Source organism: Nanorana parkeri, unplaced genomic scaffold (genome assembly GCF_000935625.1).
Source record: "Nanorana parkeri isolate BGI_ZX_2015 unplaced genomic scaffold, ASM93562v1 scaffold910, whole genome shotgun sequence".
Taxonomy (NCBI): Eukaryota; Metazoa; Chordata; class Amphibia; order Anura; family Dicroglossidae; genus Nanorana; species Nanorana parkeri.
Window position 1 is genome coordinate 521,954 of NW_017307178.1, and position 21,600 is coordinate 543,553.

The 21,600-nt window shown below is 40.6% G+C and overlaps 1 protein-coding gene across 1 annotated transcript in view; it reads right to left on the minus strand.

The window, feature by feature from the left end:
- Nucleotides 1-21,600, minus strand: part of PACS2 (phosphofurin acidic cluster sorting protein 2) — a 110,804-nt gene that overhangs the window by 18,736 nt on the left and 70,468 nt on the right. The window contains exons 10-16 of the mRNA XM_018566038.1: nt 16,818-16,886; nt 15,535-15,653; nt 15,228-15,360; nt 4,733-4,837; nt 2,387-2,493; nt 1,188-1,342; nt 328-438 (exon numbers count right to left, since the gene is read on the minus strand). Coding sequence (XP_018421540.1) covers nt 328-438; nt 1,188-1,342; nt 2,387-2,493; nt 4,733-4,837; nt 15,228-15,360; nt 15,535-15,653; nt 16,818-16,886 — 799 coding nt within the window. The remainder of the gene's footprint in view (nt 1-327; nt 439-1,187; nt 1,343-2,386; nt 2,494-4,732; nt 4,838-15,227; nt 15,361-15,534; nt 15,654-16,817; nt 16,887-21,600) is intronic.

Sequence of the window (21,600 nt, forward strand, 5' to 3'; positions counted from 1 at the left end):
GGTATACCCAGCTGATATTCCAATAATAAAAAACTACCTTGGACTCCATTACCATTTTTGTGGCACCCTTGGTATCTTTTTAAAGACAGACAGTGGCAGTAATGTAATATTTCCTTGCGCATACCACATTTTTTTCTTTTATTACCTGTATCATGCCTAACTGATAAATTAATTGATGCATAGAGATGAATTGTCACTGCCAGTCCCTGGTGCAGCCCCTCTAGCTGCTGAGGAATTGCAGAATGTATAGTTGTGTCTACGAGAAGCAGTACACCCCTTTTAATAAAAATTAAAAAAAGAAGAATAGTCCTTGATCAAGCTTTTTACCTGAAGCTTGTGCATCCAGTTTTGTGAAGAGATCTTTCCAGGCTGGATCCTGGAAGAGGTTATGGTATTTGTAGTCCACAGAGCCAAGGTATTTGGCCACAGGATGAGAACCTGCAGAAGCAGAACATAATTTCACTTTACAAACAATCCACCATGCATTTAATAAAGGGATTTTTGTACACCAGTAGTTCACTGAGAGACACAGTAGAAACTAAGCAGAAGGTTTAGTTCCTTCTTGTGGGCTATACCATTTTGCACAGACAACCTCAGTTGTAGCTAGCAGTAAAAAGGGTTGAATAAGGTAAACCTTTAAACCAAGGCAACAGGCCTTACAATAATAAAAAAAATAACCTGGACAGGATCTGCATGTGGGCAGGGGCGGGTGTAAAAAAACACAAAAAAAAAACAAAACACAAAAATGTAAAAAATCCCTTTTTCTCTAAGTGGATCACTGGGGGACACAGTATACCACTTGGATGTCCAAAAGTAGTTTAACATAAATGGTGGGAAAAAAAATCACAACTGCTTTGTAATGGGTCTAGTTGATTGCACAGCCACTTGCTAAATCTTCACCAAAGGAGGCCTTGGCCGAAGCTGCCACATCCTTTCCATAGAACTTCGCAAATGTGCAACCCGAGGAGCTGAAACTCTTATGGAGTTTCATTTTAAGTGAATTTATTTGCCTTAGTCAAAACATAGCACAAGGAAGATGATGCTAAATGTAATACCTGTGACAATTCAACATATCCCAAATAAAAGCTTTGACTTCAGTAAAATGATTTCTTTGGCTGCTATGGGTTACTTAACATTGCTGTTTGCACGGTTTATTCCGGATGGACAAATATGCTTTCTTTGGTTACCTAAAGGGATGATAAGAAACCGCAGGTATCCCAGCCAGTCTGGAGTCTTGTGTGACAGCTGCTCCACAAACAGTCTGAGCACAGCACTGAGGTAATTCTGAGCCCCTGCTACAGCCACTTTCACAGGATTAGGAGGCTGTGAATTGCAATTACAGCTACAAGAAAAAAAGCAACATCATACTTTATAAGATTTCCTTAGACGTATAACACAGCAAATATTTATATCTCCTTTAAATATAAGGCCTGACTCGCACATCCTAAGTTGGCCATGGTGTGACAGTACAGGCAGCATACTGCTCGTACTACTCACTGATGGGCTGAAAGGAGCCAGGGGACTTACAACAGTGGACAGCCCTGACTCCTATCAGCCTGTCATTAAGTTGTACAAGAAGCATTTATTGCCCTTCATAATGAGGCATCACCCCCCACCTTTTTTTAAAATCAATGTACATTGGCTTCATTATAGCAAAAATATAGTAAATTGCCCAATATTCTAGAAAACTCGAAACATTGAGAAGGTTTCAAACAATTATTACACTCCTGTACCTTAAAGTGACAGTGAACTCAGGAGTTAAATCTTAAAAGATGCAGTCATATAACAACTGGACCTTTTTTGTGCATTACTCAGCTATAGATCCTCAAATCATCTCTAAATTTGTCTGACACTGCCCGTGATGGACTACAATCTCACATTTAGTGTACTGTCAGGATCCGTCCCGGGTGCGGCAATCTCTGTATACCGCAAGCTGTAGCTCGCAATATACTGAGCTTTGGGTCACGGGAGGACGCTAGTTTGTGTCCTCCTGTGACCCTTAGGAGAACTATGGGGAAAAACACTTAACCCATAGTTCTCCTTTAACTCCTAAGTTTAGGGTCACTTTTTAAGAAACGCTATTGGAAGAATTTGGCTGCGTATTTACATTGTAAACTCCTAAGAGTACAGAATAGTAGAAACTGGTCCATAAAAAGCACAGTCAGTGAAACATTAGACTTAGTTGGGCAGGTATATTCACTTATTCAAAAAAATATTCAAAAAACCAAGAAAGGGCGCAGAGAACACTGGCTAGTTAACAAAGTAGTGATGAAAAACTGAAGGTGGTGGCAATATTCACTTATGAACCTTAAGAAAAGCTGGAAAACTGCTCAAATTACTCACAGAAACTCAACTGCTTGTAGAAACTAGAAATCGAGATACTTACTACCGTTGTATCCTGGATACTATTGTATTAAAAGCAGCTTGAATATCAGCTGAAGAGAAGGTGCAGACTAAAGGAAGGTCATGTTTTTGCAGGATTTCTGAAAGAAGCTACAAAAGTAGAGACCAAAGTTATTTTCAAATTCATCATCCAAGTAGATCCCTTAAAAAATCAATAGTAATTAAAACAAATTCACATGTAACAGACAATAAAAGAATTCAATCAAAGATGTATTTTCAAAACTGTAAAAGATGCATGCAGATTACCAAAACATTTTCATGCTTGTGGTAAAGGTACGCAGGAATAAAATAGCATGGGTATGATTTGAAAATGTGGTCTTCCATTGGCATTTTTATTCTTTTACACATAGACAGCCCTAATATCCACCCAGTCTTTCACCTGCCCACTTGCACAAAAGACATTTAAAGGGTTATTGAACCTTCCAGTTTTTTTGCATATTAATTTACATGGGCTGCCAATGCATCACAATGGATCAATAATTGCTGCTGCACAAAGTTTAGATAATGCAGCACCCCACAAAGTGCATTAGTGCGTTACTGCACGTTGCGGTGCAACCTAAATGTGTGGCAAGTGCATTTGGGTGCCTTTCACAAACAAGGAAACATACTAATGCACATAATGTTTGGTTACTGTAGTGCACTGATGTAAATGAACATTCATAGAAATGTTTTTTCAGGGTATTGCTTAGGCACAAATAAAATTTTTAGATGTTACCAATATAATATAGTAAATCTTTTACTTCTGGAGTTTAAGTCCACTTTAAACCTTAAACCTTATAAATGTATTTCCACCAACAACTTAACAAAAATGCTCCATATAACTGCTAAAGGCAATGGCTACTAGCACATACTCATAATCTTAGACCTTTCTGAAAGTTTTGGTACAGTTAATAACCGCCGCCTCCTCAAAAAAACTCACTCCTTTAGCCTCCAAGACTCTGCTCTCTCCTGTTTCTCCTTTCTGTCTATGTCAGCGTACCTTTAGTGTAACATACAACGCTATCTCCTCTTTCTGTAGGGGTCCCCCAAGGCTCTGCACTTGGACCACTGTTATTCTCCGTTTACGCCTCCTCCCTGAGTCAGGTGATAATCTCCAACAGCTTCCAAAATCATCTCTACGCCAAAAATCTCTTTACTCTAAAGCTTACCCTTTGTCTCCTCATGCATTACTAATCTACTAACGAACATTTCAGTATGGATTGCACACCACATTCTTAAACTCTTCTCAAAACTAAGCTCATAATTTTTCCTCCCTCCCAACTTTTCTTCCAAGATCAGTAGCACATTTTATCAGCTCCTCCACTCATGCCAGTTTGCTAGGTGTAATCCTGGACTCTGACTTCGCCTTCAGGCCCCAAATCTTAAGAAACCTCTTAAAAACGGACACAAGTCTACTCAGAAAATTAAAACTACCAACATACAAAGCCATCCCCAATCCCATCTGTCTGGTACACCACCCTCATCTCAAAATATCACCTAAACTGTCCACATCACTTCTCCCAGGACCACCTGATCACTAGCTCCCTCATCACCTCCTCCCTTTACTTTATAAAGCTCTGCACAAACTGTTGCCGTTATATACATCAAGTATAATACTACTACTATTGTATATCAGTGCATTGTGGGTCATGCTACAGAAAGCACAAGGCAAAATAAAAATGTTGGAGACTGACTGCACATTTCAGAAGAGTTGAGCAAATCATGCATTATTATAGGTTACAATGCAGTCATAAATACACCACAAATATTTACAATTATTTTTAAAGCTATAAATGGATTTAAAGGCTATATCAATTCACACAGGGCTGTCAACATACAAAGTCATTAGAATAAAATCCCCAGCATCTCTTGTTTGGGCAAACTTTTTAGGCTTGCAAAGATATAGAGTGACAATGTTCAACCTGACAGGTAAAAACCTGATCTGAGCTTCTGACCTTTTTCACTGTGCTAGTTAGAGGTAGCATTATGAGCCAATTAGGTGAGCTGCATGCAAATATGTTGGCAAGAAACAAGCTCACAGAATGGGAAAGCAAAAAGTGCCTGATCAGTCCGTTGCTGCTCCTCGTGCAATCATCGGGCTGGGGCAGGTTGATGTCAGCAGTGTATTTTTATTTTTGTCTGTGCTGTGTGACAAGGATGTGCAGTTCCCAGAATTGTATGAATAGAAATGCAAATCATCTGGCAGGAAAAACAGCTCCCATATATTATTAATGTCTATACAGTATGTGTCTATAATGTCTTTATGTCTATATAAGCGTTCGCCCACAGTTCAGCTTTAATGGCAGATATAAATCTGCTTACTTTTTGTCACAGCTATATAGTAACTTACCTGGCCCTGCCAGTCAGAAGTATTCACAAGGATGATGTTTTCAGGGAGATGGTCATCAGATATAAGGATATGATTTAGCTGATCGTAAACAGTTTTTCTGGGTATCTAAGAATTAGAACACATTAACATAAATACATCAGTGAAAATGTATGCATCTTTTTAAAACAATACAAATTCATCCCTGCCAAAATAATTAAAAAAAGCAACAGAACTCTGGTTTATATCATGTATCAAACAGTACAAAACTAATGCAATGTAAGTTAACTGTTTAAGAAAACTTTTTCAGAAAACAAAACAAAAAACTGGTGGCTGGCATTGCTTCTCTCCTTTTGAAAGACACAGGTTGCCTCTTTCGAATGTCAAAAACAAAATCTGGGCAATTAAAGAATTTACTGTTGCCCACTGTTTAACATGTTACCACTGAGCGTATGTGCACATATGCTGCAATATGGAGGTGGTACTTCTTCCAAGCAGCCGCATACATGCATACCCATGCTTGTGCTGAAAGTGCATTCCATAGCATGCAGACTTCGGTCTTACCGACAGCTCTTAGTCTAGTAGGAACAAATAAATATAAAAATAGTTACATCAGGGCCTGATCTAGGTTAGTGTCAGCGTTACGGTTAGTTTATATGTTAGCGTCAGTGTGTTTTAGGTAGGAAAAAAAAAGGCATTGTTTCAAGGCCCTGCCACAGGTACAAATAATGTACACCTACTGTATGTGGTATTGCTATGAATGTCAGGAGTAGAATGCATTTTGAATTTTTTTTTTTTGTGCCGAGTCATGGTAATGGCAATAAATATACAGATAAAGTTTTAAAAGATTTTTATTTTAAGAATTCATTTTTATTTATTTTTTTACTATTTTGGTCCAGTTTTTCTTTCTTTCTCAACCAAGAAGTTGCAAGGAGATGTACAGTTTTGCTAACATATGCCAAAGTTGCAAAACTGGTTTCAAGTGCTAAGATTTGTTTTACGCAAATTTAAGGGTTAATCAAATTTACACATCCATCAGATTTACACATTTCCAAATGCATAAACACGGGTTCCTTTAAAAAAAATTCCAAAAGGTCAACTGTATTATACAGTGAGACAGGGCACTTTCTTAATGCATTTTACAGAAAACTGCTTCCTTAAGAACCTATAAATATACATATGAATAATCTCCTCAATATTATAAGTTGATTCAACCACTTACATTGGCAGTGGGAGGTCACTGGGGACATTAAAAAAAGGGAAAATCCAGACCACAAAAAATAGGCAAATCTAAAAAAGAATGCCAATGCATGTGAAACTGTTCACCCAGTTATAAAGAATCCAAGGTGAAAGAGTGTAATAAAAATATACTGGGGTGGGGGGAGGGGGGGGATTTATCGAAACTGGAGCAGACAGAACCTGGAGCAGTTGCCCATGGCAACCAATCAGCTTCTCTTCAGTTTGCTCAGGTAAGATTTGAAAAAAAGAGAGATGCTGATTGGCTGCAGTGCAAATCTGCTCCAGTTTTGATAGATCCCCCACAACTGTATATGGTATATCAGTATTACTTATTCAATTATCAGATGTAACACTAATTGCTACATAAGAAATACATATCCAAAAAGGAAAGTGAACACCCCAATGAGTAAATAAGTGGGGCTGCAATGATCCTACAAAATAATGTCACGTAAAACTAAAATACACAAAAAAAAGGATGCAAGGTAAATTAATGTGATATAATACAGAAGTTATATTTAACAATTGCGCTTTCACTAATGCATTAGGGACAAATGACTAAAATGGAAGTATCCATCCCAGTAAAAAAACTAGGACAGCATTTAATCTATATAACAACAACATCTCATGTAAAACTCCATGGCAATGCATGTGAAGCATACGCTACTATATTAGAAATTAATAATAAATGAGAAAATAAACCTCCATATAAACATATCCAAAAGGTTGTAGTAATTACGGCATGTGATGTTTTTATTTATTGTCTAGATTACCAATAAAACTCATGCAATATATTACTAGGATAGTATTACTTTGTGAGGGTAGAAACGGTAGCTCGGCTAGCTTATTAACAGATCTATGCCAGGTCGAGTACCCCGATATATGCAAGAAGAGAAAGTTACTAATGCCTTATATAATGATACCATTCACCGGAGCAGCATCAATGTAAACGAGTAAGATCTTAAAATTAAATGAAAAAAAAAGTGGAAAGGGCTAAAAAATAAATAAATGCCGTACCCAGTGCAGAAAAACAGAAATGTGGCCAGATTGCTTAAAGGGGAGGGACAATTACCCTCAAAGTGGCTCTCCTTATATCTCCCACCATGATGAAGTCTACACAGGCTGTAGCTGATGCAATGTGTGATGTCATCAGTGTGCCACAGAAGCGCACGACACAAGCACACACACGGGTTAAAAGGTGCTACCCACTTCTACCCACATTGGGTGAGGGATTCAAACAACCTCAACTACACCTGCCTGGCAGGGGTGGGTGATGGAGCGGCCAAGCAGGAGTAATGCCCCCCTATTAGACCCTGCCATACCAGGCGAAAGGAAAGCATAGAATCCACAAAAATAAGTGGACCAGATGAAAAAACCTTGCTATACCAGCATTCTACCCTCCCAAGAGAAACATTACCACCAGTCAACACCCTCCTTAAACATACAAAAAAAAAAAACGGAAATAAAATATTTTGTGAGACTGAGACGGTGATATAAACAAATTAACAAACATTTAATAGAGTTAATGTTTTGCACACAATAATGGCAGAAAAGGTAAACACAAAAAAGAGTAAACAACACAAAACAATATAAATGGCAGACGACCGGCTCTAAATGTAGGATTTTATTTTACACATCACAAAAGTATATTAAAGTAAACTTTAGATAAAAATGACCAGCTATCATTTTATAAATCTTCTGCCCATATCTCCTGAGGAAGCAGTTTTCTGTGAAACAAGTTGAGAATGTATCCTGTCCTACTGTGCATACATAAACGAATGTACGGGTGGTACATAAATATTTGATTAAATATGCTATTGCCAATATTTTTGAGTGGCTTCTATCAAGCTTTTAAATTGTGTAAAACACAATTTTAAGCAAATGTAACATAATGGTTTGTATTATGTCGCCTTAAAAGTCACAATTAATTCCGTCACCGTCTGGACTTAGCACTTCTACCCATTTTTTCACCCCTAGAAAACATCTTATTTTCTTTATCTTCATAAATGCTAAAATCAGAAATTTTGGATAAAAAAAATTACTTTAAACTCCTAAAACATTTATATCTTTTCTGAAAGTGGAGGCCCTGGAGAGTAAAAAAAAACCCACTGCATTATTTTTGTGTTGCACGATATATGAGCAAACGTTTATCAAATTGATATTTTTAGGACAAAATGCACTAAAATACATTTTAGTGCACATAATAGTATACCAATTTCTTTTGCAAAATATAAAAATGAGGGGTCACATCAATTAAATAGATACCAAACATGACAAGCATTAAAATTGCGCATGGCCGTGTGCACGTGCATGCCCTGCGATTGTGTTTGCATGCACATGCAGATGGTCGGGGTGGCAGGGTTGCTTTTACATTTTAATAACTTCAAGTTTATTGCCTTTATAAAGTGGCAAAACAGCCCCTATGTGATAGCATTGGGAGGTGACTGGTTCTCTTTATGGCAGGGATGGCCAAACTCCGGCCCTCCAGCTGTGGTGAAACTACAAATCACATGAAGCATCTCTCTCTGGGAGTCATGTCTGTGGCTGTGAGAATCTTGCAAAGCCTCATGGGATTCGTAGTTGCACCACAGCTGGATGGTCGCAGTTTGGCCATCCCAGCTTTATGGAGACACCAGGGGTCTCCAGGGGGTATTAGACCCCTGATGTCTCCCCTGCCCTCCAATACAGATGATCAAGTGCAAAATTGGGTGGGGGGGATTTGGCAGTACATTCACAAGCGGGTACAAATGATCTTGTTATAACCACTTTAGGATGACTACGTATATTTATACACACGACAGTCCTGAAGTGGTTAAGCTGCCTGCTAAACAATGGAAGAACACACAGTAAGAATGAATCTTAACATAAAGCACTTATGTAAATCGACTAAACGTCTTTAAAAGCCTGTTTATACGTTACCCTACGAAATCACAGGTCAAATATGACTGACCTGAAGCAAGGAATTTTTTTTTAGCGTTTTAAAGATTAAAGTTGTCCTTTTTTGTGTCAGTCTATAACCGACATTCCAAAACTGCAGCATGTAGGATTTTTTCCAGAAAAAAAAACAGAACAAAAGTGGACAAACACATTACTTTAAAAAAGAATATATAACAAGTTGATAAAAAAGGAAAGTGCATTGCTATGAACTTGGGTAAGAACAAGTACCTTGTTAGCAGGGGCAGACAATTACACCCTGCCTGAGCTTCTTTGAGAAATCATTTACTTTTACTGAAATCTAGTCATTTAATTGATCATTATGCTGACATGTCAGTAAATATTTGGACAATGCTATTTTGGTGTTCGCAGTGTAAATACAGACTGTATCTATTAATTTGAACACTGCCAATGTGAAGGACAGCTCAACTCTAAAGCTAAATCATGGGCAGCGTATTGTGAATTTGAATGAACTCCTCTGTGTGAATAGAAGCAAACAAAATGGCAATTAGCCTTAATTCAACTCTATGCACCGTGGCGTGTTAGAATGTGCTGTGGTGACATGCGTTGCACTTTGTAAAAATGCAGACAGTCGGCACTTTTATGCAGCACAATGCACCTGTAAGCTGTGAGCAGTGAAAACAACCGTTTTATATGTGGCTATGTAGATCAACTCAGCTCAAATGGACATTGTGTAAAAGGACTACTAAATGAGAATATAACCCAATGAAATCCATTTAACCCCTTCGTGACGGGAGACGTACACTGTACGTCCAGCCACAAAGGGACCAAATGACTTGTCACGTACACTGTACGTGACGAGTTATTTGCTGCTTTAGAGGGCTGTTAATCGCTGAGAATCAGCTTTTAACATTCATTAATGGCTGCCCTTACTACAGAGGCATTCATTAATGAAAGGGTTAACCTTTTTCAGACACCCGATACCTTAATATCGGGTGTCTGAGAGTCAAAGCAAAGCGGACACAGATGCCGGCTTTTGCCGGCATTCTGACAGCTCGTATAGATCGAGAGATATCTCTCTCAAGCTATACTGGCTTTTTTTTTTTTCTTTCATGAATAGATACATAATGTGTCTATTCCTACAATGTATCTATTCCTGGAAGAAGAATGTTTCAGTTTGCTGATCGTTGTTGCAACAATCAGAAAACATTTAGTAACAGCTGAATCCTGAACTGCTGCAGGATCAGTGTCACTAACTTATTATCGGCTGTTCTGAAGTTTGAAGCAGCCTGATAATAACCAAAAATGTATTAATTTATCATGCAGTAACAGTGAGATTAATTCACAAAATCTGCTTGATATAATTAAATAAATAAAATAACATTTTTAAGTTAAAAAACAAAGTGAAGAGTGTAAAAAAATAAAAAAATGTGTAAAAAGTGTAAAAAAAAATAAATGTGTAAAAAATAAAATAAAATAAGGGACAAATAAATGAATGTATTTATTGCATTTTTTTAGCTATGCTGGTTTTGTAAAAAAAAATACTACAAATCAAAACTGGGAAAAAAGTGTTTTTTTTAAACGTTTTTTTCCTCTTTTTTTATATTTTATGTGTCCTAAGTGAGGCGTTAGACGCACATATGTGATATAAATATGTAGCCCTATCTGTCCTCTAAAAAACAATATATAATATGTGTGGGTGCACTTTGTAAGAAAGTATATTATTGACGTGGAAGAATCACACAGCAAAAATGTCAAAAGTGTGTCAGTCATTTACGAACAGAAACTAAAAACAAGCTCAGTCATGAAGGGGTTAAAGACAGACCTTAATTTTAAAAAAATATGCTCCATTTCCCAACAATCTGACGCCCTATGGCAGGTGTGATCCGTCATTTGTTTTGACTGAAAGTGAGCTGTAGATGGAACTTTCCTCAAAAACGAAATTTTAAAATTACGCGATAGCTCCCCTTTAGTCTATTTTCCCAATTTCAGCATCACAATAGTCTATTTGTAAATCCAGTGGTTTAAAAGTCCACTATAGCAAACAGTGAGGGGAATTTACGTCAATGTGCATCTGTGTTTTGCGCGATATTGCACGATCCAATCCGTGTGATAAATCGCCTCGGTTTGAGCCTAGCCTAAAGATGCATTCAAGTACCTTAACTATTAAAAATGTATCTTATTTGTGTATCACTCGGCTGTAGATCCTCAAATCATCTCTCAATTGCTGCTGACACTGTCCTTCCTTCTGGAGGGGGGCTACTTTGGTTCCCCATGGTCCCTGTGTGTGTTGTAAAGTAGCCACCGTCCAAGCTCGCTCCTGTGATTGACTTCAATCTCACATTTAGTTTACTAATTTTTATTGAAGTTTTAGTCCATCACAGGATGAAAAGAGAAAAGGACCAATCTGATCACTTCTATTCCTTCAACAAATAAAAATTAAAGGATGAGAAAGAAAAATTAAAGAATGAGAAGGAAAAACCATAGTAGACCTAAAAGGTTTTTAGAAGCCCAGATCAGCTGTCTTACTGGGGGAAGGAGCAGATGGATCCACCAAGTTTTATGCCCCATTCACACCAGGGCGACAGTGTTTCAGCGCATTTTCCGCTCTAAGTGTGTTTTACACGCATTTTCCGTTCATATGTCAGCACATTTTTTTCAGCTCATTTCAATTGTCCAATAAGAAGCAGGCTCAGCTGCAAAAACATGCTTGAAAACACGCAAATACACGCTGATCACCAAATTTCTATTGAAGTCTATGGAGCAAAATGCGCAAATTAGAACCACAAAAGAAGTTCAGAGAGTAATGCATGGGGTGTATTCGTTACAGCGAGGAAAAAAAATGCCCTGGTGTGAAGGGGGTCTAAGGCCTCAATGCCTGAAAGAGACCCTAAAACTGTTTTCTTTTGTCGGAACAGAAGAGCCACTAACTGCTCCTGCTTACTAAGGGAGAAAGGCATTTCCGGCTTTTTGGGAAAAACAAGATGATCTAAAACTGTATCAAACAGGGAATCAAAACAGAGAGGGGGAGGTTTCTGTGACCCAGATGATCAGACTGCCTGAGAATCTAAGTTGAAGCCCTCCATAATAGAGGCTCAACAGAAAAGTACATCACGGCATCCTGAAAGCTCCAAGGAAGGCTCAAAGATGGTTGCAGAAGTAGGGTTGCAAGGAAAAGGATTTGCTTCAAGTGTGGCTCAGCAGACTTGCACATGTCACAGAGCAAATCACGCTGCACACTGTCAATCACAGAGACCACTAAAATCTGCATAGGGAAGCCAACAGTAACCTCATGAAGGCTGGTCCTCTGTTTTTTTTTTGTAAATTCTTTATTTAAAGAGGTATTTTTGTTTTTTTTTAGTTACAAAAAGAAAACAGGGAATGGTCCTCTGTTTTGATGCTGAACATAATGTCAATAGCAGCAAACGTTGAGCACAATGAAAAGTAGGTGGAGGCCACTTAAGGGTACAGGTACTGGGGTACTCACAAACTGGTGAAGACTAGTCAGCTGACCTTAGCAGAGATATGGAGGTGGTCTGGTCATGGTCCAAAAATCTCTGCAGATGGCACTGCTCTAAAGAGAGAATGGCACTGTGCCTAGAAATTTATGGAGCAGCTGTGTGGCAGCAGGAGGAGTGCAGAAGGCAATCTTACTCAAGACAACAATGAAGCAGCAAAAAAGAGGACCGGAGATCATAAGACTGTATGCTCAACAAGCCCCATCCACTTCCTAAAACAGACAGAGAACACAGGAAAGACACCGTAAACAAGGTTCCTGTAGCAAGGGCAAATGCCCTTAAGCAAAATGGCAGTGGGAGATGCAGAAGTACTGCTGGAGGAAAAGAGGGCCTTCGCTAGAGGACAGTCAGCTTGAGGACTGGGTCTGTTGGCCCTAGAACCTTGAGGGAGATGTTATGAATTCACAGAAGTGAATCTGACATGACACACAAAGCAAAGATTCTCATGCAGCGCAAGCACTTTTCAGGTACACCTCTGCAGAGAATGGGATCAGGGCTGCCTCTCAGCAATTTTTAGTGCAGTACTTCTGCCCCGGACGACAATCCAAGATATCAGGGATCTGGCAATAAACTACCAGAAGCTTCCCGACTTAAGAAATGCAACTTGTGAAGTCTTGATCCAGCTTGAGAGATACTTACTAAGCTAAACATAGCTGTACAAAAGACTTTAGTCACTATTAGGGATGTCCTGATACTAGTATCAATGCCGATACAGGGCATTTTCATGAGTACTTGTACTCGTGAAAATGCCCTGATACTAAAGGCCGATACCAGCCCTTTACATTTTTAAACCGGATTGGCTGCCTGAGGTCCCACGCTTGTGGGGACCTAAGTCAGCTTGTCGGGGACCTGGCAGCAGTTGTCTATGACAGTGCCTGTCTGGTCCTACACCTCCTTCCCGATGCGTGCACAGCCCCACACCACACATACAGCCCCGGAGCCGGCACAAGACCGGCACCCACCCGCTCAGCCCAGCACTTGCCTGGAGAGACCCACATGCAGCCCTGGTGAGATTTGCGTACGCAGCCCTGGTGAGATTTGCGTACGCAGCCCTGGTGAGAAATTGCCCTAAAATTAGTCTGTGTTGTTTTAGAAAAAAAAATGCCACGTGCCCCTTTAAGAAAAAGTATCGGTAATTGGTATCGGTGAGTGAGTACCTGAGGGAAAGTACTTGTACTTGGTCTTTAAAAAAATGGTATCGGGACATCCCTAGTCACTATAATCTGTACAGGTACAGGGGTCACTTTTTCAGGGCTCTTTCCCCACCCTGTGTGACAGTGCCTGGTGCATAAGCACTTAATCACCAATCAACAGTATGTTATCACATTGCAGGAAGTGAAGGTAGACAAACACTACTGACTCATACCTGGGTGTTTTTCTTCACTCGTGGAGGCTGAAGAGAGTGCCAGGGAAACAAAGGAAAGGTGAGTATTAGCAACTAGGGAAAGTGGCAGATACAGGACATGAACGGTTGACACCATGCTCAAAAAAGGCAAACAGAAAACAAAGAACTAGTCACCAGTAATGCCTATAGGTTCCCTACAGCTTTTCCACTGTACTGACTTACCAAGCCTTCCACTGTACTGACTTACCAAGCCTTGTTCTGCACTGTGTCTCTTATGTGGAGGCCGCCAACTTGGCTTTGCTTCCTCATGTCAAACATACCCTTTTAATAACTGGTTATTTAGGAAGCAGCAGTCGAAGTTCAGAAAGCATAGCTTCACAGAATGAAAGAAAAAGTTTGGAGATCCTTGCACTGCAGGTGCAGTACAGGGTTCCCTTCAGCAGGGAGAACAGGGAGCAGCCCAATAGTGGCATCTCACCTATGCCAAAATCCTGTGAGACCATCAGTCAGAGGCACGGAGAACGTCAAACTGCCGATATACAGCACAACTACGTGACTTGAGGCTTGAGTGCCTGGAAAGACTCGCTTGCCAGTAGTGCACTGTTCTAGGTCAGGTATAATTCAAAACAAAAAAAGGTAAATCAATCAGAGTACTGCTCAGGCACAATTAACATTTCTAGATGTTCCCTATAAGACCACGAACCTTCACTTTTTAAAACAAACACAGTTCCACTTTTAAAAGAACCTGGTGCTAATATTTACAGCAACTCTGTTGCTAGTAAGAAAAAAAAAAAGCCTGATGAAGGGGTACTGCTGAGACCGCGAAAGCGCTTGTATGGATGGCAATTTGTCAATAAAGGACTTTTTGCTTCAAAACTTTTGGTGTGCTGGTGACAATCCTTTCTAGATCTGCATTGTTCACGGGGCCGTCCGTGGTCACTACAAGCACCCACCTGCTTGGCAGGTTTACTACTATTACGGTAAGGAGTGCAGCTGGTTCTTGACTACATGTATTCCAAAGCTCTGTATGTCACAAGCTACAGCTTGCGGTATACTGAGACCGCCGCAGCCGGGACGGATCCTGACATTGCTGTCGAGATCCACCCAGCAGCAGTCTAGCTTCTCCCGTGACCCAAAGCTCAGTATGAGACCGCAACAGCCAGGACGGATCCTAACATTGCTGTCGAGATCCACCCAGCTGTGTGAGAGAAGTGAGCGACGGTATGTGTTCGCTCACTTCGCGATCTATTGAGCTGACGTGTGACAAGTTTCATTGTCACACATCTGCGTGAACTATGAGGCTGAGTGATTTTCTCCTTAAAAAATAAGGAGCAAGGTCATTTTTTGGGGCCATGGTGTCACTTTTAATATCAGCTAAAAGGGTATAAAGAAATTAATAAATTGTGCTGCTGTAGGGAAAAATATTTTACCACACAACCTCCTGATCTGTTTGCACATGACCACCATACGTTTAGAAACAGACAAGCAAACAGGCAACAAGCTGCACGAATAGTGATCATTCTACCTGGAGATGGTTTCTTGTATCAGGCGATCGCTCATTATCCAAACTATTCGCTCGTTCGTTCTGCGGTCTTGATGTCTGCCGTTCCTTTAAAGAAGTACTCCTACCACGGCGTCCGGTTTGCTTTCCTTCCAAACTGCAACAAAATAATCTATGTTATATAATTTTCCTCAATGCAAAAGGTATAACAATTCAGATCAGTAAATCAGGCTATTTAAGAAAGGACAGCAGCTGGTACAATATAGCACACTTGTAAAAAAAAAAAAGGTTACATTCCTGCACATTTCTGTAAAAACTAGCATATCTTTACCGAGTAGAGGGAATGATCAATGATTCAGTCTTGGTTATCTTTCCACTGGGTGGTAACCGTTCAATGAAAACATCCAATGTGGAAAGTTCGGTGTCCTGAGGCTCTTCTCCAGAATTATCCTTGAATAATAAGGAATAATGACACTAGTATTAATACTCACATCATTGAATACATTGTAATCACAAAAACCTTAAAATTATAAAGTGCAAGCTAATCTTGCTGATCTCTAGAGTTTAAACCTGAAAAAGGTTCTAAGCCTTTCTCTAGTTACCAATAAATAACACGTAATACTCAAAAGGATTATTCACAAAGCTGCTGAAGGCAGCCGAGTAAACAACCGCCCTGAAGTGAAGCGAACGCTGGTCGGCTATTCACGTCAGGCTTGTAGGCTGATTTCAGCTGTACATCGGCTTGCTTCGGCTGGCTTCACTTCGGCCGAACATGCTCAGTATGTTCGGCTGAACCGAAGGAGTTCGACTCAGCCGATCCAACATGTGGATCGGCTGAGCCGAACCTCCGGCAAGCTACTCGCTGCTGTTCGGCCTATTCTCATAGGGGCCGAAAGGTAGTAAGTGAATAGCCGAGCGGCATTCGGCTCAGCTATTCTGCTCGGTACCACCGTGGTACCAAGCAGAATAAACAGTGCAAAAAGAAAAGAAAAAAAAAGTAGAATTTTTTTTTTTTAAAAAGGTAAATAAAATGATAAATCTTAAAAAAAATCTACAAAGATCTTTTTAAAAATGTAAATAAATATAGATCATGGGAAAAAAAAGAAAAATTCAAAGAAACTATTTTTGCAGACCCAGCAGTGACAGATAGCTCCGCCCAACTGTTTGCTATTGGCCAGGATCTGCTAGAGTCTTCTAGTAGGTCCCAGCCAATAAACAACAACTGGGCGGAGCCGGCCGTGTCACGGCCGACTCCTCCAAGTTGTAATTGTTTAATGACAGTTCAACGTCCCCATGTAACATGGGGATGCTGATCTGTCAGTGCAACTGGGCGGAACCAGTCGTGAGATCACGGCTGGCTCCGCCCAGCTGTCAGTTGCAAGGCTTTCAGCCAGCCAATGCATATGCCTTTGGCTCGGCTGAGCCGCTTGGCCAGCTTCGGGAGCTGTACGGGCTATAGTAAGAAAAAAAACAAAAAACACTCTTGCTAAGAAATAATACCTAGTAGCAATGTTTTCCTGAAATTCTGACATTTATGCAGTTAGTCTAGCAGTGTAGGAGCACTTAGACTTTCTTTGTCACTGGTCATTACTATAGAGTTCAGATATTCCTTACCAATGAAACGGTGTCAGATATGTTGTCCGGATGCTTTGGAAGAGAGGCCTTTCTTTCAGGTATTTCAATCTAAGAAGAAATATTGAAATGTAATGGACCATGAAAATAATAGGAATTGGTAATATGCAACAACAACAACAAAAATAAAAATACCAGTGCCACTGCTACCTGTATGCTGTATTACCAACAAACTTTTATGTGATGCTGTGACTCCAATGTGGATTGAGTAAGGTGATATTAAAGTGACACTAAACTCAGGAGTTAAATCTTAAAAATGCATTCAAGTACCTTAACTATTAACAAAAATGTACCTCATTCGTGTTTTACTCAGCTGTAGATTCTCAAATCATCTCTGAATTGGTGCTGACACTGTCCTTCAATCTGGATGGACTATAATCTCAATGAGATTATAGTCCATCACAGGAGTGAGCTTGGAGCAGTGGCTACTTTACAACACACACAGGGACCATAGGGAACAAAAGTAGTAATGCTCTAGAAAGGACAGGGTCAGCATGAACTCAGGGATGGTTTGAGGATCTACATCTGAGTGATAGACAAATAAGATACCTTACTGTTAGTAGTTGGGGTACTTTAATGCATTTTTAAGATTTAACTCCTGGGTTCAGTGTCACTTTAAAGTCAAAACGTTTTTTAGCTATGTCAAATGCGGATGAAATCACTTTAAAAGTCTTAGTTTCTTGCAGAATAAGCTAGTCCCCTGAGCACTGGTCCTGATATCCTGTTTTAGGGTGACTCCTTTCCCTTGCAGGTTGATAGTTGCTTCAGGCTCTGTCTCTTGTAAAGGACATGAAGTGTCGGGGAGGTGGAACAGAGAGAGTTGGAGCCAGCTGTTCGGAAACATGATTGTAAGTGCTTGGGTAAAAATGTAAAGAAATACTTTGCTGGGCCATGTATATATTTGTTTAATCTAGATCCATTATTGAAAAAAAGGTTTGAGCGTTTAATACTACTTTAACCACTTGCTGACCGGGGTGTTGATACCCCCTTCCTGGCCAGACCATTTTTCAGTATTTAGCGCTGCAGTTCTTTGACATTTATTCCGTCATGCAACGCTGTACTGAAATTAATTTTATACCATTTTTTAGGGACAGATAGAGCTTTCTTTTGGTGGTATTTAATCACCACTACGGGTTTTTTTTTTTACTATATGAAAAAAGTACAGAAAATTTTGAAAAAAAACCTGTTCTAAAAGACGGGTCACGTCGGGTAAATAGACACCAAATATGTCAAGCTTTAAAATTGTACGCACCCACTAAATCGCAAAAGAACTACCATACCCAAAATTGACCATAGCCGGCGCTTTAAAAGCTTTTACCGCTCATCAGTTTAGTGTTATCAGTGATTAATGGCCCTAGAATTATTGCTCTTACTCCGACGTTCGCGGCGATAGGTAACAGGTGGCGCGGCCATATGCAACAATGGATCTAATCGTCGTTTTCACACATGGGCGGACTCGATGCATGCTTGCGTTTGCATGTGGGGGCGGGGGACTTTAATTTTTTTATTTCAATTTTTTTATTGCTTTCATATGTTACTTTTAATTTTTTTTGTAACTAATTTTTTTTAAACTTTTTTTTTTCCACTTAACTTTATTGCTATCACATAGGGAGCAAACAAGCTCAATATGTGATAGGCAATTTGCAGTGACAGGTCCTCTTTATGGAGACATCAGGGGTCTTTAAGACCCCTAATGTCACCTAGGGACCCCCAGAGAAGCTGATGAAGCAGAGACCTGCTTCACCAGCTTCTCTCCGGTTTCTGTACCGGAGAGTGGCAGAGGAATGTGGAAGTGATGTAATACACATCACTTCCTGCATTCCGAAGAGAGAGTCTCCGGCCGCAGAGCTGCTGTGATGGTCCCGGGCTCACACCAGGAGCAGCGGAGCCTGGGATCACCAGCACCGGCTGTGGCGGAGGGGGTGCACACCCGCACGCAATTACAAGCGATCGGGCGTCTCTAAAGACGCCTGAACGCTTGTATGTAAACAGCCATCGCTGGCTGTTTACATTGAAAGCTGATTCCGCGGGCACGAACGGGGCGGGATGGGACGTTTAAAAACGCCAACCCGCGTTCAAGAAGCCACTGTCACATTTCATAGCTGTTGCTATGAAATGTGACAATGCCAGGGGAATGTCTCAAGCTGGCCATACACAATTAGTACCAAGTTTAACCATATCACTAGGCGTTGCCCAGCACATGAGGATGATCCAGGCGTAATGTTCAGGACGAGGCTTGGCAATGAGCCTGTATAAAATAACATATAGAGCATAACTTAAAGACATTTCCCTTTCAGGGACTCTGTTGCAAGCTTGTACTGAAGAGCATTGCTATGGCCCGGAAACAGAGGTCCGGTGGTCCGAAAAAACCTACAAGAGGAAGACCAAAGAAGTGGTAGGGAGAAAGGAATAGGGGAAGGAAAAGAAGGAGAGCCAGGGGAAGGAAAAGAAGGAGAGCCAAGTAAAAGCATAGGAATGAAAAGAAGCTAGGTGAAAAGGATCTGTACAGAGAAGAAAAGAAAAGCAGACGAAGAGTGAAAGCACATGAGGTGGGAGAGATGGGGCATCAACCAAGCTAACATTAATTCCAATCTTTCAAAGGAGCAATCCATACTGATAGGCTGCAAAGTGATATATAATATATATGAGCTCATGTCAGGGTTCTGTAATCCTCCGAGTCAAGAAACAACAGCCATGGTCTCCATCTTTCCATAAAAATGGTGTGGCGATCAGAACGTTGAGCTATCAGTTCCTCTGACCACATCATTGAGCACATTTCTGCAGACCATTTCTGGATTGAGGGGGTAGCTGTCGAGTTCCAATATCTAGGAATCAAGGCCCTCACAGCATTAATAAAAAAGAGAAGCAGAGATTTTTTTATACTAGAGATGGAGCCTGGGAGTATAGACAGTAGGGCCACCTGAGGGGTCAGGATAAGATTCACAGCTGTCACCTTGGCGTACACATGCGAGACTCTTTGCCAAAGCGGCTCGATCAATGGGCAGCTCCACCACATATGCGTCATAGTGCCAACAGCATTCTGGCATCTCAAGCAGAGGTCGGAATTTGCAGGGTCAATTTGGAGAAGCCTGACCGGAGAACGATACCAGCGGGACAGAAGCTTAAAGTTACTTGTGCCGCAGAGGCCATGCATAGTGAGTAAGGCATAAACATTTGGCACGGTCAGCTTCTGAAATAGTCACACCTAGCTCCCCTTCCCAAGCTGAGAAATAGGAGTGTCGGTGATCAGAGGAAAGCAATAGGCTATGCAAAAGAGAGACCAGATGTGTGGGGGTGGGTTCGGAGGTGCACAGTTGTTCAAAAGCAGTTAATGGGCGGTAAAGTTGGTTTTGTCTAGCTAGGACCAGCACAAAATGTCTTAATTGTAGGAATGAATACTAGTATCTAGAGGGAGGGTTCTCAGCACCTAATATTTGAGAAAGGGACAACATCCCCCCATTTCCAAGATATTGGTGAATGTATGAGGGATCCATAGATCGCCATCATAAAAAGGTGAGTCCCACATCCCGGGGGGGTGGGGGGAGGATGACCCATTACAGGCGTCAGGGGCCCATAGCTTTAACAGCGGTTTAAAACTTACTTGCATCTTCCCCCCCATTCGCGAGCGTCCGAAAATGGGAACATTCTTGGGTGGCCGCAAAGCATCTTGGGGCGGGCGCATGCGCAGTTCACATTTTCGGCCGGGACGCGAGGAGAGACACAAGGTAAGTATATGGACGCGTACACCCGCATGCAGACACCATGGGACAGGAAGTGCCAGCAAGCTCAGAGGAGTCAGCGCTGGATCGGAGACTTGCCGTAGCGCTGGAGAGAAGGCTGAAAACTACAGGAAAGAAGAAAATGATGATCGGATTAAGAGACATCATTTAAAGGTGGTTTCATTAATGTTTGGGGGTTAGGGGAAAAAAAATTTGCACTGGCAAATCAATCACGGCTGTATCAAAGGCCTGCAGAACATCTCCCACACCCAGCATGTCTCAGTTTCCCAGCAAGCAGTGCATCACAAAAAACAGGGACATAAGTCCTATGATGTAATCCAAGAATTGGATTTTACAGGCAAGACAAACATTTTGTTTTCTTGATCGTACATCACATGACACGAGGAGTTAAAAACTCTTTAACCAGTGTGATATTCAAAAGTATAAACATCTGAAAAAAACAAAAATTCCAGTGATTAAAGAATATTTCATACAGATTATGGTAGGGAAAGTATAGGGCAAATGTTTTTTTTTTGTCCAGCATTTTATATAAACCTCTTGCGGCCTGCTCCTGGGGTATGTTTAAGGGTATGTTATGACTGGGAGTCAAAGGCAAGCGCATCATGAGATCGCTGTGAATGGCTATTCTAGCTCTTACATGGTAGGGAGCCTGTCCTAATGGCTCCCAATGGTAAACTGTAACCAGGATTTGTTGTTGGCAGCCCAATCCTTGTGATGGGAGCAAGCTAGCATGTCAGCTCTAGAGCCCACCCATCAGTGTAAAGCATATATATGTTACACCAGGGGGTCATCTAAACTAAACTTACGAACAGAAAATGTCAAATTCTTAATAAAAAGCAAACTTTAAAAAAATCCAAGGTCTAGGTCACAATAACTTACATCAGTGTTTGTTGATTGGGAGTTGTCACGATGCGGTCTCTCTGTGTGGACGGTACTGTGCTGTAAATACAGAAAGCAAAAATATATATGTTTGAATGGAAAAACAAAAGTTATGTTTACAAATAATAAACATGCAAAATCTTGAA